The following is a 17061-nucleotide window of genomic DNA, read 5'->3' as shown; positions in this document are numbered from 1 at the left end:
ATTACTGTCTGAATATTTGTAAGGCTCATCATTTATCACTGAATGGCAGGAATCTGTATGTGGCACTGGATGCTCTTCTGCCTGCTCAGTCCTTGTAGGTTCTCTGTTTTGTCAGTTTCTGCTGAAATATTTTTAGAAATATCTTTCCTTGTGTGTTGTTTAAATATTCAGAGCATACCAGTATTAAACTGGGGGGGGGGGGGTGTAGGCAGCAGGACAACAGTGGCCTTCTTCCAAATTACATTCAGACATGATTTGGTTTATTTCTCTATAAAGTTTATATGGTTTCTAGTATAAACTGCCCACTGCTGCTAATTTATGGTGTGTTCTTGCAGATCAAACTGGAAGAAGCTCTCAATTTGGCAATGGAGTTCCACAACTCACTGCAGGACTTCATCAACTGGCTTACTCAAGCTGAGCAAACCTTGACAGTAGCTTCTCGGCCAAGTCTTATCTTGGATACTGTCTTATTTCAAATTGATGAACACAAGGTATGTACAGAAACAACAACAGATGTGCAACTTTCTTCTTCCCGTTCCTTGGACCCACAGGCTGGCTGGCTTGTATTAATGTTTAAAGCAAGCCAGCACCTTTAAAATCCAAAGACATTTTACAGTTTTTTAAAGTGACATTTTATAGTGTCACTGACAAATAACACCATCACTTCTTAGGTATATATCTGTGTGCTAGAAGACTCTGAAGCTTTTCAAATATTATCTTTTTTCTTTCTTTCACAAGGTCTTTGCCAATGAAGTGAATGCCCACCGTGACCAGATTATTGAGCTGGACAAAACTGGAACACATTTGAAATACTTCAGCCAGAAACAGGATGTTGTCCTCATTAAAAATCTGCTGATCAGTGTCCAGAGTAGATGGGAAAAAGTAGTTCAGCGCTTAGTGGAAAGAGGAAGAGCTTTGGATGATGCAAGGAAGCGTGCCAAGCAGGTAATGTGGCAAGTCTTCCATAACAATTTGAGCGTAACCTTGCTGTAACTAAACCCATGTTTAAATGAACAGTGTGATGACTTTAAGTCATCTAAAGGAAACTGGAATATTAGTTCAACAGGTTTGGCAAGTAGTGGGAGCCAGAATGGCTTTTTCTTCAGGCCCTACACCAAAAGTGAAAGTAGAATCTTTACTTTCCAACCCAGCAACAGAGTGGTATATGGATGCAGATGTTTATTAGCAGTGTTCCTGTTTTGCATGGGAAGTTCATCCTTATTTTATTTTTCACAATCATCTTCATTTAATACACCATTTTCTGAAACAAATTGCAACCTCTCTACATGGGTGCTTCTAGCCTTCCCAACATTTTTGTAGTTTCAACTTAGGCTGAGGCTCATTATCAAAGGGATATGACTGTGTAGGGGCCATGTCATTTCAGTTTTTTTTGTATGTGTAGAGGAGGTGGATGAAAATCAGAGCCCATATTTGGGTGGGACAGAGAGATGGCTACATGAGGCAGGCAACTCAAACTTTTGATTATGTGTGTTAGTTTTTCATGTGGGCTGCAGTTGTCATGTGGGGTATTTTTAAACAAAACAACATCCCATATAAAAAATAAGGAAGTACAGTCTCTGCATGATTGCAGTACCGTCACAACAGCACTTTATCATATGTGTGAATCATCCCAACAAGATAGTGTGTCTAAGGAAAGAGTGGCAAACCCATGGATCACATGGGACCCATGAGGCTATGTCAGGCAACTTACTTGCCCCCAGAAAATTTGGGACCTCTTCCTCCACTTATTAGCAAAGGTGCCTCTTCTCCTTCTGCTGTGATGCCAGACATAGGACACTGAACTCAAGAAACAGAAACAGAAGCACTTCCTTCTGTTTCCTGAGCTCCAGGTCCTGCTTTCAATGTTTCCTTGCCAAAAGGAGAAGAGGCACATTGGCAGGGTAACTGGGGGCCTCTTGTTCTCATTCCAGCCCTGGGCTAGGAGGAAAGGATCGCCTCTTCCTAGTCCAGCACCGATGTTGGCAGAAAAACAGTATGCATGTTTTATTGACCTCTAGGTATGCAAGTAGATAAATAGGTACCGCTCCGGTGGGAAGGTAAACGGCGTTTCCGTGTGCTGCTCTGGTTCGCCAGAAGCAGCTTAGTCATGCTGGCCACATGACCCGAAAGCTGTATGCCAGCTCCCTCGGCCAATAAAGCGAGATGAGCGCCGCAACCCCAGTCATCCGCAACTGGACCTAATGGTCAGGGGTCCCATTACCTTTACCTTATGTTGTGTGTATGTGTGTGTATGTATCGTGTATGTTTCTACATGTGGTGGGTGCATGGGTGGCAGCATGTTATTTGCATTTGTGCTGAGCGTATGTGGCCCTTGAAGGGTTCAGCAACCCTCAGAGTGGCCCTCGGGCCAGGAAGGGCCACTCCTGGTCAAGTAGATATGTCACTGTGTCAACAGAGGTTGGGAGTCTTGGATTTTCCCAGCATGGGGCTTGAACCTTATACTCTGCTGACTGAGCATGAGTTCTGCCAATACAACTTGACTTCCCGTCCTCGCCTACCCTGCACCCTCCCCCCATTTAAATTAGTAGACATGACCGACTCAGACCCATTAATTTCAGTGCATACACTCCGAGTGAAACCTAACTGAATGCAACCCTTAATATTTTTTCAAAGCTAAATGTGTGTTGAATGTTTTGAATGCATAATCTATGCCTATCAATGTATGTAATTGAAAATCTTCCTTTTCCACAGTTCCATGAAGCCTGGAACAAACTTACTGAATGGCTGGATGATTCAGAAAAGACTCTGGATACAGAGCTTGAAATTGCAAATGATCCAGACAAAATTAAGATGCAGCTTGCCCAGCATAAGGTGAGTCACTGGTAATGGAATGTAGAGGCTGTCCAATCAGATGGCAGGAAAGCCAGTGAACCAAGCACTGTGTAATTAGCAGGAGGAGGGAGATTTATTGGTCACTAGGTTGGAATGTTTGCCACCATCAAATTCAAACACTGGCAGTTTTCCAGCTTGTAAAATAAATAGAAGCTGGGAGGTTTCTCTGCAGGGTTCCATCTTCTGAAACTACATGTGGAAAGGAAAAGCACAATAGTAAAGAATCATAGGAAAAAGATAAAGGGCACTTTACTATTTTTTTCCTGTGTGCAATGTTATAGGACAATAGGATCTGCTAGAGTTTAACTACACTCAAGGCGGGCTCAGAAATTGTGTGGATCACCATTTGTAACACTTTTTAAAACAAAAAACAACCCAGCTTATCTCAAAAAAATAAGTAAAGTACAGTTTGACGGACAAATCCTTAATCGCTTTAGTGAAACAATTCCCCCCACCACTTGGAATGCATTAGATGCAATGGGACTGTCAACAACACAAATGAACGTTGCAGTAGGAGAAAAGAGAGTTTTTCTGTTAAGGGTCCACAGCTGTCAAGCGCCTTTCCATAAATCTGGTGATGTGCAGATGAAAAGTAATCTTTAAAACCTGGGCCTCTTCTGAATGGATATAGGGAAAGGGACACACTGTGAACAGGGATTATCTGCTCTGCAAAACTACTTGCATGCTGAAGTTCCAAGAATTACTGTTACTTTGGTCTGCCTAGCACTCTCAATATCTTGATTGTCAATCAAATTTTAGCACCTTGCTCTTAAAAAAACAAAACACTCTTTCTTAATGCTTTGTTTGCTTTGGACATCCACTGCTAGTTTTTGTTGTTGTTGTTTTGCCTTCCACTGTGTTTCTTGTTAGGTGGTTTGATCCTTTTGTAAGAAACCGTTGTTTCCATGTGGCAGCATCTACACTTTCGAACTCCCTGTCTGTCTGCATCAGGCAGGCACCATTACTGTACTCTTTCTGCCATCCCTTAAAACAGGCTTCCTCAAACTCAGCCCTCCAGATGTTTGGCCTACAGCTCCCATGATCCTTAGCTAGCAGGACCAGTGGTCAGGGATGATGGGAATTGTAGTCTCAAAACATCTGGAGGGCCGAGTTTAAGGAAGCCTGCCTTAAGACATTTTTGTTTAGTCAAGCCTATCCAGAAAGCTAGATGTGTGTTTTAGCCTCTTTTACCTAACTCTAATTCTTATTTATTGTTTTAGCTGTTTTTATTGATACTTTTAATATTCCTTGTTTTATTACAATCAACCAGCGTGTGAACTTTGTTTAATAGAATAAAATTGACTGTTGAGGCCTTTGAATTAGCTTTCAGCACTTTCCCCTTCATTATACACAGTTTACTGAGTCCTAGTGCCAAAGACTCTATATGGATGTAGAGGGTGTTAAAACTTGTCATGACTAGATGAATGGGTAAGATCATCACTATAAATAAAAGATAATGCGTAAGTGGATTCATATCAACCAGCAGCCCTGCTTAATTATGACTGCCACTGCCTTTTCTGAACACCAGAAGCTGCCTTATACCAAACTGGATGTGATTTCACACAGATTTCACATAGGAATATTCTACACCTGGAGGTGCCAGGAATGAATCTTCTATATGCAAAGGATGGGTCTTAACACTGAACTACAGACCTCACCACTGATCAGATGATAATCCCATTAGTATATGCATTCTGGAAGGATTTTGAGTTTTAAAAGAGCTCAGAATGGCCACCAGTCTACTTCCGGGACTGGATTTTTACACTCAGCTGGCAACTAGTATGTTTAGAAATGGGTGTTTTGTGGGAAAACATTTTTAGATTTTTTTTTTTTAAAAAAAGTCAAATTTTCATGTTGTTTTTAAATTCAAAAATGCAGATTAATTCAGAAAAGGGGTGGAATGGATTTATGAATGCACATTTGGTAAACTGACACACACTGGAAACATACTGACTTGTCCACCTCTATTAACCTCTCATTCCCCCGATACATGGACAGTCATAAAATAGCCTCAAAAAATCCTAGCTACTCCTCTTAGTAAATATTTGTATGTTACATGCCTTTGGTTGCTGCATGTTTTCAATCTTCCTTTTATAAAGTAAACCATTGAGCCATTGTTGAAGGTTTTAATGCTTTTAGTATCTAAGGCTAAAGATCGTAGACTAGGCTCTATTTGATATATGGAATAACTTGGCTTCATTCTTTTGGAGTTTGTCAAATAAGGAGAGATGAAGATTTTAAAAATGAGCTGTCTCATATTTGTTACATATTGCCAAAGATTTGAAGGAGTATTCATTGCCTTTTTATCAGTCCCCAACCACCACCAAGCTCTTTGCATGTTATATTTAGAAGTCAGTGAAGAAAGAATGGGCCGTGTAGTTTGTCTTAATCCCTTTTTCAAGGATTTTTTTTTTAAAAAAAGAATATTGATATATTTTAAGGCAGGGGTATCTTTCAAAAAATTAAAAAAAAAATCCTTCCAGTAGCACCTTTAAGACCAACTAAGTTAGTTCTTGGTATGAGCTTTCGTGTGCAAGCACACTTCTTCAGATACACGCAAGTGTGCTTGCACACGAAAGCTCATACCAAGAACTAACTTAGTTGGTCTTAAAGGTGCTACTGGAAGGATATTTTTTTTATTTTGACTATGGCAGACCAACACGGCTACCTATCTGTAACTGGAACTTTCAAAAAATTGCTGGACTACAACACCCATCATCCCTGACCATTTGTCATGTTGGTTGGGGCTATTGGAGGTCCAAATCATATTTAGGTCACCACATCAGCTACCCCCCCCATTTTTAGGTTAATATGCACCTCATTACAAGTCAACCTCCATTTACTTTACAGAAGTGACATTGGTAGGATAATTCATTTTTGTTTCAATGACTGTAATTGCTTGTGAGTTTCATTCTAGAGAATATTTGTAAATGATATAGCCACCAAAGAATTCACAAAATTGAGTCTTGCGTTTCTACTGACCAACATTTATTTGGCGGATTCCTTATTTGTGCCTTCTTGCAAAAGCATGATAGATGTACATCTTGATAATCTTAGCACAGCCGTACTCCAGAGGAGATAGCAATACAGAAATAATCAAGCATTTGATTGTTTACATGGGGAGCACTCACTCTCTGTAGTATTTAGCATTTAATACTTTCTTAAGTAGTGTACTGAATGCAAGATAACCTAAGGTTTGTCATGTTCCTTTTTTAATGGTAAAGAATGGAATAATATTTTCCAGTGTAGCTTCTTTATTCTAGTCCATAAGTCAGTAAACCTAAGGTATTGGGTTTCAGATGATTTAATATGGACTTCTACATTGATTTGAATGCTAGTGATTTGGTGTAAATGCTTTGTAGAAGACAGTCCAAACTTGTGCACTATCACTTCAAGCTGAGCACCAATGGCTTGCTACCATTTCTCTTGCATAACTTATTTTAATTGCTCAATTAAAGTCATTTGATTGATAGTCTTATTGATCCCAGGGACACGAGGTATATTCTGGAATAAATGCCAGCGGGTTCTGGAATCTAAATGTCCCGGTGACATTTCATGATATTTCCTTGCTAAATGTAGTTTGTATGAAAATCTCATTCATTGTGTTTGGCCCTGTTCACACATCTGATAAATCATAGATAATGATTGACCATGAACACGCCTAGCTGGGCTGTTTATTTCCTCCCTACTAATACACAGAAGACTCAAACCCTGATCCTTGGCTTTGGGATCATGCTTTATTTCACTGTCAACAAGCCATGACTGCTAAGCCAAAAGCGGAGCTTTGCTAGAAATTGTGGTTTGTTGGGAGAGAAACAAACCACGATCCCTGGTTTAGATGTAACGCTAAGCGGTAGGGGATGCTAAGCCAGGGATCGTAGCTGATTCGTTTCCTCTGCACATGAGATGGGAAGAGTGAAGTGGGCATAATTCATCCATGCATTGTAAGCCATGCTTTATGGCTTACCATGATGCGTGAGTGTGGTCTTCGTCTCCAAACGGCACAAAATAAGTTTTGTAGGTTATGTGTGTTGTGTGCTTCATATTGGGTCCCTTTCTTGAACAGGAGTTCCAGAAGGCTCTTGGAGCTAAACATTCTGTGTATGACACCACAAATAGAAGTGGACGTGCTTTGAAAGAAAAAACTTCCCTAGCTGATGACAATCTGAAACTGGATGATATGCTGAGTGAACTCAGAGACAAATGGGATACAGTATGTGGAAAATCTGTAGAAAGGTAAGACAAAAAAGCTTTGCATCTTACTTAAAAGAGGCTCTGTAAAGCAGTAGCTAGGTCACTCTCTCCTTATCATCCCATTTTCCTTGGTCTTCAGAGAATGTCCCTGGTCAGAATAAAATTATGAGCGTCTCACTTTGAGCAGAGGATGTAGGTTCTTGGCTCCACTTCCCCATCCCTTAGAGTGTTTAAGACTGTGTACACATTATTCGCTTAAGATGAAGCTGATTGGGAAGGGGAGAAGGCATCAGAAATGCAGCATTTAATAAGGAATGACAGGCTAGATAAAGGTGTGGATTATCTCTAGCATCATGTGTACACTGTTTCTCAAACCAACATTGGAAATGCACTGGATGCAGAGTAAACGGGAGCCCAAATCTCAGAATAAGCCAGCTGCAGAAAAGGTATTGGTTTGTTCTTCCAAGGGTGGTAGGAGGCAGAGGAGACCCATTTCATATTCAGCCAAGGTCTCTGGGATGGTTTAGAGCTCCATTTCAAAAGAAAGAGCCCTGTAAAATGGGAAGTGCATGCTCCAACTCCTACACACTTTTCTTTATGTTGTATATTCCTTTAGTTTTAGGTTTGAGCTCAAATCTTGTCTCCTGAATATATGAACAATATATTCATTTGGCTCCTCCACTTGGTCTTGATAGAGAGGTGTATAAAGCCAGAATATTTTGTTTTGTTTATTGTTACCTCTGAAAACTCCCCCAGCCCAGTTGGAAGAGAGGAAGGGGTGGTGGTAAAACTGGAAGAGCATGTAGCCCCTGGAAGAGCGACTGATTGGAGGCAGGGTGAGGGGTCTAGGAAGTAGGAACTAGTAGTTGGCATGATAGAAGCAGAAATGTTGTTACTGTGGAGAGGCTGTAAATGAAGGAAGCTGCAGGAGGTAGGATGAATCCTAAGAGACCTAGATTTATGGTGTTAGAGTCATATAGCTGAGTGCATGGGCATAGGGTTCCTGTAGATCTGCAATCACTCTTCCCCCCTTCTTTCACTGTGTCTGTCTTGTTTTCCCATTTCAGACAAAACAAACTGGAAGAAGCGCTGCTGTTTTCTGGGCAATTTACTGATGCTCTTCAAGCTCTCATAGATTGGCTGTACAAAGTGGAACCGCAGCTGGCCGAAGATCAGCCTGTGCATGGAGACATTGATTTAGTGATGAACTTAATAGATAATCACAAGGTAATGGCTACAAAATTACAGTCATTTTCATATTATTTTGAATCAAGCTGTTCAAAGCATTTTGAGTAAATGCCTGTTGGGTCAATTTGTAACTTTTAAGAAAGATTGATGAGCCCGTTCAATAGGTTAAAAACCTTGGCCTGTGGTATAAAAACTGACTGGAGAGGGAAAAGAGCTTGCTGACTGCAACGAACAAGATTTATCTGAAACTTGCTTTCAGTGCTAAAGTTGTTCTGCTACATTTTTCTTCATGCAGATTTTAATTCGGATTATTAGAACTAAAAACGCTCTTGAAAGTTTCTCAGACGCAGTGGGTAATAGCATTAGCAGCCTTAGCTTTTTAGTCCAATCCATTTATAAGAGATGCAGAAACTCTGCTGCTCACATGTTCCACCATCTGCAAGGGCTGCCCCTTGTCTTTTAAAGGAAGCAAGAGATTTGTGGACACATGCTTTTGCACATATAGAACTGCTGAGACAAAAAGAAACTGTCTCAGCAAAATATTGCAGAAGATGTGGAGCCCTGGATCAGAGTGTAGGAGTATAAGAGAGGCAGGGAGAGTGAAGGAGCCCCACGTTATCAAAGCTTGCACTAGTTTTCAGTTCCTTGTGTGCCTCGAGATTCCTAGTGAAAGTTTCAGGGGTTTTCAGTATGTTGTCTTCTTTTTTAATTGGCAGTGTTCACGTGATCCCACATTGCATAAGGAAGATATTGTTGACCTAACGGTTTCTTTCGGAATATATGTAGGACTACTGATTTGTAAGAAGTGAGGGGGAAATTCAAATATGGTAGAGTAGCAAGGATTGAATAAAACAAAGCCAGACAGGGGGATGAAAATATTTACGGGACTCACATTAGAAAACAAAATAATGTTCAGTTAAGTTTAATTTCTTTTAAAATTAAGTCTATAAAAATGAACTTTCTCCATAGTTGTGATAGCTGTGTTATTCTATTATTTGGGGAGATAATAGAAGGAACCATTTATTTCCTTTTCTTAGGCCTTCCAGAAGGAACTGGGGAAAAGGACAGGCAGCGTCCAGGCACTGAAACGCTCTGCTCGTGAACTGATAGAAGGTAGTCGTGATGATTCCTCCTGGGTTAAGGTCCAGATGCAGGAGCTGGGCACTCGGTGGGAGACGGTGTGTGCATTGTCCGTCTCCAAGCAAACACGACTGGAACAAGCCCTCCACCAGGTGAAGAATGAACCAATTACACTTATTTCAATCAGATGCAGCCTATGCATGGGTTGGGAATGCATTCACTGGGTATCATTGCCGCATAGGAAGCGACGAGACAAGGAGGGCCTTGTCTGTGCCATGCCTGTGCCACCAGGTTCTGCATAAGTTAAGGAGTCCACAGTGAAGCAATGGATAGATAAGCACAAGGCAGCTTATGCAAAAGACATTAAAGTTGAAACAGGAGTCCTGATTGCTAATTGCAGCTATTTCACGAGGCCATGTCAGTGGAGTGGTGCTCTTGACTAGACTGAATTGCAAATAGCCTGCCCTACAGGAAACCTTTTAAAAAGTTATTGAATCATGAGGAGAAAGATAGGCCGGTGCTACTTTTTTTTTACTTCATTCTGTTTTTTCTTTGTAGAGAGTTACATGTGCAGAAGCCTTGCTGCTTTCATATACTAAAAAATATCGGGAAAATAATTTCAAAACAGTTCCCAAACTCCTCCAGACACTCCTGAGGGAGAGTAATGTGGTGGTTATGGGCATTGTCCATTAGGTATATGCAGTAAGTGCACACATAGATACCTCACTAACTCATGTTGCGCCACTTGAAGCTGGAGGCTCAGCCTTTTTCTGACACTTCTTAAAGCACTACCAAAATCTGAAAAACCATTTTGACCAAAGACCATTGCAAGACACACACACACACACACACACACACACACACACACTGAACATGCAAAGGCTGTAACTGGCAGTGACAACTCTATAGTGATACTGCTTTCAGCTCTTCTATATACAGCCTCGGTTAGCTCCCCCCACTCCACAAAGTAATTAACATTATTCACTAGCATGACTCCACCTGATAATTTGTCAGTGTGAAGGCAGGTTGCTCTGAATTCCACTTTCACATATGCTATCAATCATATATTTAAAAGCATGCACAAACAGGCCTATGGGCTTTATTAAATCCTTTTTTAAAAGCATGTGACATTTTTACAGCCATGATATCAGAGTGCTGTATGTCAGATTCCTTAATGGAAAGTTAATGTACCTCCATTGCTGAATGATAAATGATTCCACCAATCTGGGCACAGGTTCATTGTTCATGGGAGGAATCCAACATTGTACTCTTTCAGTCCAGATCCCTTTTACAGCATTCTCTCTCCCCCCCCCCCCCACTTTCTTTTCCACTTTCATTTTACAGGCGGAAGAATTCCACTCAGTTGTGCACGTTCTTCTGGAATGGCTGGCTGAGGCTGAACAGGCCCTTCGTTTCCATGGCAATCTCCCAGATGATGAAGAGTCTCTGCGTACTCTAATAGATCAGCATCGGGTGAGTGAGATAATTGAGACAGTGCTGGCTCTTGAGACTAGATTTATGAAAAGGTCGGAATAAAATAAAACTATTTATGACTTATTTGTATCTGGCAATGAAAATTAGTTTCTTTCCTAGAAATAAGGGCTCGTGGAAAACTTTTGATGGGTGATTGATAACTCAATCAGCTAAAGCACCTTAAAATCAGTATACTTACTTTAAATGTTTCCTTCCCAAACCATAATAAAATTCTTGATATTCATAGCAACACAGTTATTAAACTGCAGTAGAACCTCTCATACCCCTTGAAGTCTGGCATAGACCATGTCCCAGGCCATCAATCCTCTCTATCCAAGAAGTCAGATTCAGCAGAATTCTAGTAGCAAATTCATTCTCTTCCTATTACTCCCAGTCTTTACATACATACTTTGTAGGCCACTTTCCCAGTGGGTTGAGCCTTCTCTTCCAGGAAAAAAGAAATGCTAGCAGGAAACACTTCAGGACAAAGGCATAAGAAGGTGGGTAATTGGCTAAATATTTATAGTGCTCGTCATAGAAGTCAGGTGGTAAGAATGAAGCCATTATACCCCTCTGTTGAACAAGGTCTGCAAAATTTATGACCCACCAGGCTAGCACACCACTGGCAGTTCATTTATAGTGGATAAGAGCAAGGCATGCAGAAGGTGCAGATCATTACTTGTTTACACTAGTCTAGGACAGATCTGCATGCTAAGGGAGATTGTGATTATAGTAAATGAAGTGGAGTGGGAAAATTCGCAATGCAACCACATCATCACATCATGTGGTCTGTTTTGCTATGTATTTTTGAGGAGATGTGTAGCTGCTGCTTTTGTCTCTTGTAACATGTAGTTCTTCCCATAGTTTTATCGCTTTCAGTTGGATTGTCATTCCCCACTCCCAACCCACTTTCTCCCCCCCACCTTTTTCTCTCTTTTCTTTTCTTTTCTTTTCTTTTGGTAACGGTCTACGCTATGAGTCAGGCCATTTGTGCAGCTACTCCTCCAGCTCCACCATTTTTTCCCCCTGGCTAGTCTTTATGTATCTGTTACCATACAATGAGATCATTGAAAGGCTGCCAGACGCTATATTGGTAATGAAGAAGAGAATATCTTGTTTACTGTCATTCCCTCTGAACAGGCTCCAGATGGTTCTCTTTGGATTTTCTCTCACCAAAGAAAAAGCAAATTCTCTCTCTCTGTCTCTCTTTCTCATATTCTCTCTCTCATTCTCTCTTTCTTTCTTTCTTTCTTTCTTTCTTTCTTTCTTTCTTTCTTTCTCTCTCTCTCTCTCTCTCTCTCTTTCCTTACACGCACAGTTCTCTAGGCAAAGCAAGCAATACGTAAACACAGGATAACAACGTACAATAACGGCAGCTAAAATGTAAACCACACTTTAAAAATTTACAAGCTGTAGAAGTTCTGAGTGAAGACGCATTTTAACACAATGTGAAGTTTGGAGTATCTTCAAACATACTTTTATCTAAAGCTAAATATATCATATACTTTAGTTCTGCTGCTTTCCCCTTTGTTTTTGTGAAGGAAATGTCTAATAGGAATCTTTTCGTGTAGCAACATTTTAAAATTCTTACCCTACTCTGGTGGGGTTACTTGACTGCCGCTCTATCAAGGAAGGCATTTCAGCCCTTTATTTTGTATTGAAAAGCTCAGTTTCACAAGCAATTACCCTTTAAAAAAAATTGCACTTGGTTTAATAGAGGTTAGGTCTCCTAGATAATTCAGATTTTACCTCTCCTTGTGGGCTTTGGGGCCGATAGGCACAGTGGGTCAATGCATTAAACTAGGTATGAAGGGAAAGACATTTATGCTCTTGCTCTCTCTACCCTAGTCCACCTCCTACACCACTCAAAAGTCTCATAAATCTTTTCTCTTGAAAAATGTTATATATCCTTAATTCACTTTCTGATTTTCCATATCAGCATAGGATGACTTAGGGCCTATAACTTACAATGTGCACAGTAAAAAAACCATAAAATATAGAAGATAGTCTAAAAGAACAGCAGAGAACACAGCAGCCAAAATATCCAGGTGGGCTCAAAACCTGATTAAAAGGGGAAAATAATAACTTTGCTTATCGCAGCGGAGGAATTTTGGGGGTGGGGACCATCACAGTAAAGGCTGTATTGTGTTTTGTCACTTTACAAATAGAAGGGCATTTGTGGGAGATCTGAATTCTCAGGTATCTTTGAGCATTTCAAACAAAATTCTCAAGAAGAGGACTGTTCTTTTGTTATCTGAACCCCAGTGAAAGTGGGCCTGAGACGCTTGCATCCCCTATTCCTTATCCACAGGAAGCAGGAAACAAGTGCCACAGGGAAGTTGGCATTAGTTCGTAACCCAGATAGATAGGTCCTGATTTCTTCCTGGTTCAGGGCGCCATCCTCCCACATGTGGGGCTTTGTGGAGCAGCAAGGCCACTGCCATATCCGTAAGTCCTGCTACTCAGGGTGAGAATAATGGAAGATGCGTGGAGGGTAAAGGATGTTCGGGTCCAGTCCAGACCAGATGCTGTCACACAATAGCAGTGAAACTGGCTTGGGATCCAGTGAATCTCAAGTCAGCATAGCCCTGCCCACTCCCTCCATCAGGAACCCCCTCCCCCCCCCCGTCCCTGGATGATTCAGCAGGCAGCAGGAGGCTGTCTCAGCCAGGAGAGTTGAGTGAAGGGACACTTTTGCCTGATCCAACACACAGTCTGGCCTAAAGGAGGTTTAGATAGCTCAGTAGGTCAGTTACTTCTGCAGTCGACATGTTAGCATCCTGCAGTCCAAGAATTCAGTGAATGGTCCCTAGAAGTCTGCATAAATATATGCTGGCCCAGTTATACAACTGAGCAGAGGTGCTCTGAGTTGAGTGTGTGGTTTGATTAAATAATCAACCCACTGGGTTTCCTGAAACATGTCCAAAAGTAATTAACTTGCTATGACATCTAAGTAGTACTGTCTCACAAAGTTGTGTGTGTGTGTGTGTGTGTGCATAAATATTGCAGTATTGAATTGCAGACTCCAGCATGCATTTTGTCTCTTCAATTAGCCCTTAGTCTACAGTGGATCTTAAAATATTCTTAATAAGTGAATCACTTTCCTCATGCTTTGCTTCTCTTCTTCCTTCCCTGCCACTGGATCAGTTCAGATGCCAAGTGATTCAGTGTAGGCATCTGCTCTTTTTGGCTAAACCAGCAAAGTCTGAAATCACTTGGATTTTACCTTTGAACCACTGCCAGCACCTAATTGAAATCACTGTTTTTGCCTTAGGAATTCATGAGAAAACTGGAAGAAAAAAAGGCTGAGCTAACGAAAGCCACAGGTATGGGAGAAGCCATCCTGGCTATCTGCCACCCAGACTCCATCACTACCATTAAGCACTGGATAACAATCATCAGAGCAAGGTTTGAAGAGGTCAGTCCATCTCTAGCAAGTTCTCTCTGGTAATAATAATCAGTCTTTGATATCTTGGAACACAACTGACAATTAGCAAGGCACTTATATTGTGAGGAAACAATCCAGCTGTCGAGAGCAAAATGTTTAACATACTCATGCTGTCATGTGTAATAGGCTGGTTTTGGCTCTTCCTTTGCAAATGTCTCTTGAGGAAGAAGTAAAACACTCCCCAGATCAGTTCATGTTCAGAGATAATCACAATGAATTAGAAGTTAAGCCTTGAAAAAGGGATAGGGAAGCTGTGGTTCTACAGACATTGTTGGACTCCAACTCCCATCAGCACCAACCACTATGGCCATTTGTCAAGGATTAAGGAGTATTGTGTGATAATTCTCAAAATGTTACAACACTAAATACCCAATCATTAAACACAGCAGTGCTTTCCAACACTTCTGTGCTTCTAGAAACCTTTGGATCACAGTAAAAAGGCAGTGACTTTTCTTTTTGTACTTCTCTTCATGGGGTGCAAAGAGTTCCAGCTTCTACTCACAGAGCTCACCAATGTGGTTGCTCAGCAGTCCTTTGATAATTCTGCCAAATTTGTTCATGTGAAAGTAATGGAACACCCAAAGCCCTGGGTTGTGTGAATGTGAATATCATGCATACTTTTCTTTTCAAGGTGTTAGCATGGGCAAAGCAACATCAACAGAGATTGGCAGGGGCCCTGGCTGCACTTATCGCTAATCAAGAGCTGTTGGAAGCATTATTAACCTGGTTGCAGTGGGCAGAGACAACACTTAGTGAAAAAGATAAGGAAGTCATTCCTCAGGAGATTGATGATGTTAAGGCACTCATAGCTGAGCATCAGGTAAGAGGGCCATTGCTATGATTATGATCAAACTAGTCAGCTTCAATGTACTTATGTGCATATGCGTATTTTGGAAGTTCAGGTGAAACAGAAGTTTTTAAATAAGCAATTAAAAAAACATGCTTTGGCCACATGATCAAACAAGGGTTCTGGTTCACGTAGCCTTCTGTTTTTATTTATGTTGTTTCATTGTATTGTACAGCATTGTCCTGGTAAAAGGTGAAGAAAAGCAATATTAAGGGAAACTGCTCTGTTCTTGTACACAGTAAACCAGTGCACCAATTCACCGTGCAATTGATTTCTCCTTTAGAATAAAGAGACAGGACAGCAAAGAAAAAGAAATTGAAAACAATAAATAAGCTGGACTGTAAGATAACACTGTATTGCTTGTGTTCAACTTTACATTCTACAATATGCCTTAGAATTGTTCTGGGACCACACAGTTCCTTCATAAAGTCAAAGTTGAGTATTTTCCTTGTCGGTAAGCCAGTTAGGAGAACTTTGTCGTTACTATTTGGGACATGAGATCAATATCCTTATTGTGGAAGAAACATGCACTTTGGAACACTTGGATGTTGGTGGAAGTGCTTTCTTTTAATCTGAGCATGTAGCTCAAGAAGCCACAGCCCATATTGTTGTTCTCATCCATGTGCTCATGGCAGACAAGGTAGTTGTGTAGGCATTCAGGTGTTAGCAAGGAGATGCTGTATCCAATGTAGATGCTAATCTAGATATGAGAGAAATCAGCATGTGAAGTAGGAGTTCTGTGCATACATGGGAGATCCCACAGACATCTGGATCAGAACCTTTGTACCCCCAAACAGGGTATGTTGCAAATTATTGTTGTGCATTGTTAGCCAAAGCAACCACCCTTTAATTGCAGACATTCATGGAGGAAATGACTAGAAAACAGCCTGATGTGGATAAGGTTACTAAGACGCATAAAAGGAAAGCAGCTGAATCTGGTCCAATTCATTCTCATATTCCTGTACTGGATAAAGGAAGAGGAGGAAGTAAGTAATGATCTCACATTTATATATAATGTGGTATCACATATATCATTGCCTTTAGTCATTAACTGATTATTTAAAAGCTGTCAGAATTTAACTTACTATTTCTGATTTATGAAGTGGACAGGATTGTCTACAGGGTCAGGAAGCTGTGGCCCTAAAGCCAAACCTACCCTTCTGTTAGATGGCGCCTGGAATCACAGGCATGTTAGGCCTCTCCCTTCTTCCTATAGAAACAAGCATGTATGCTATGCTACCTTTTGTTTGCATTGCCTTGAGAAGCAGAAGTACAGTACATTTTCCTGTATTTTAACAGGAAAGCGTTCCCCAACACCAAGCATGTACCCCTCAGGTGCACAGGCTCAGATTGAAACCAAGAATCCACGGGTGAACCTCTTGGTCAGCAAATGGCAGCAAGTCTGGCTTCTGGCTCTGGAAAGAAGAAGGAAACTTAATGATGCTTTAGACCGATTAGAGGAGGTCAGTAAACAACAGATGTGTTTGCTATAACTAAGCCTTAGCTCATGTCTTATTGGCCACTCCTCTTCGTGTGGTGGAGGACCAGGCATATACCCTTCCTCTGACAGGCAGAAGTAGCTTATGCGCTGGTCAGTGCGTACCAACACCCAATTATGTGAAAGCCCTGCTTGTGCATCATTATAATTATTCACTTTTATTGCAAAGGTAATTCAAAGTGATTTACATTAATTATATTTAAAGCAATTTACATTAATTATGTTAATTTCTCCCTTGCTTTTTTGTGATGGAGATATATCACATAAGCAGACATCAGCATGGAGTGCCATTGGTGTTGTGTAGACATAATATTGGGATGTATGCTCCTTCCGCTTTCCCTGTACTCCCTTCAGAACAAATTCACCACTTTCCTTGTCAGAGTTTGCCATGGTTTAGAGTTACTTGAATGGTGATCATAGTGATAATTAAGGATTTGTAAGCCCCCTTCATACTTTAGTTTCAAAAAAAGGGAACAGGGT

The 17061-nt window shown here is 40.8% G+C and overlaps 1 protein-coding gene across 19 annotated transcripts in view; it reads left to right on the top strand.

The window, feature by feature from the left end:
- The window catches only part of LOC310703246 (dystonin-like), a 303015-nt gene that overhangs the window by 267972 nt on the left and 17982 nt on the right, over positions 1-17061 (top strand). For all 19 annotated transcript variants that reach the window (XM_083495364.1, XM_083495375.1, XM_083495358.1 and 16 more), the window contains 11 exons: positions 336-491; positions 739-945; positions 2713-2832; positions 6920-7089; positions 8115-8274; positions 9273-9467; positions 10660-10788; positions 14063-14206; positions 14868-15056; positions 15940-16069; positions 16383-16546. In XM_083495364.1, coding sequence (XP_083351490.1) covers positions 336-491; positions 739-945; positions 2713-2832; positions 6920-7089; positions 8115-8274; positions 9273-9467; positions 10660-10788; positions 14063-14206; positions 14868-15056; positions 15940-16069; positions 16383-16546 — 1764 coding nt within the window. The remainder of the gene's footprint in view (positions 1-335; positions 492-738; positions 946-2712; positions 2833-6919; positions 7090-8114; positions 8275-9272; positions 9468-10659; positions 10789-14062; positions 14207-14867; positions 15057-15939; positions 16070-16382; positions 16547-17061) is intronic.

This window comes from Podarcis liolepis (assembly GCF_965112155.1).
Source record: "Podarcis liolepis genome assembly, chromosome: 3".
Lineage (NCBI taxonomy): Eukaryota > Metazoa > Chordata > Lepidosauria > Squamata > Lacertidae > Podarcis > Podarcis liolepis.
The sequence above is the reverse complement of the archived record's forward strand: the minus strand, read 5'-3'. Positions and strand labels throughout refer to the sequence as shown.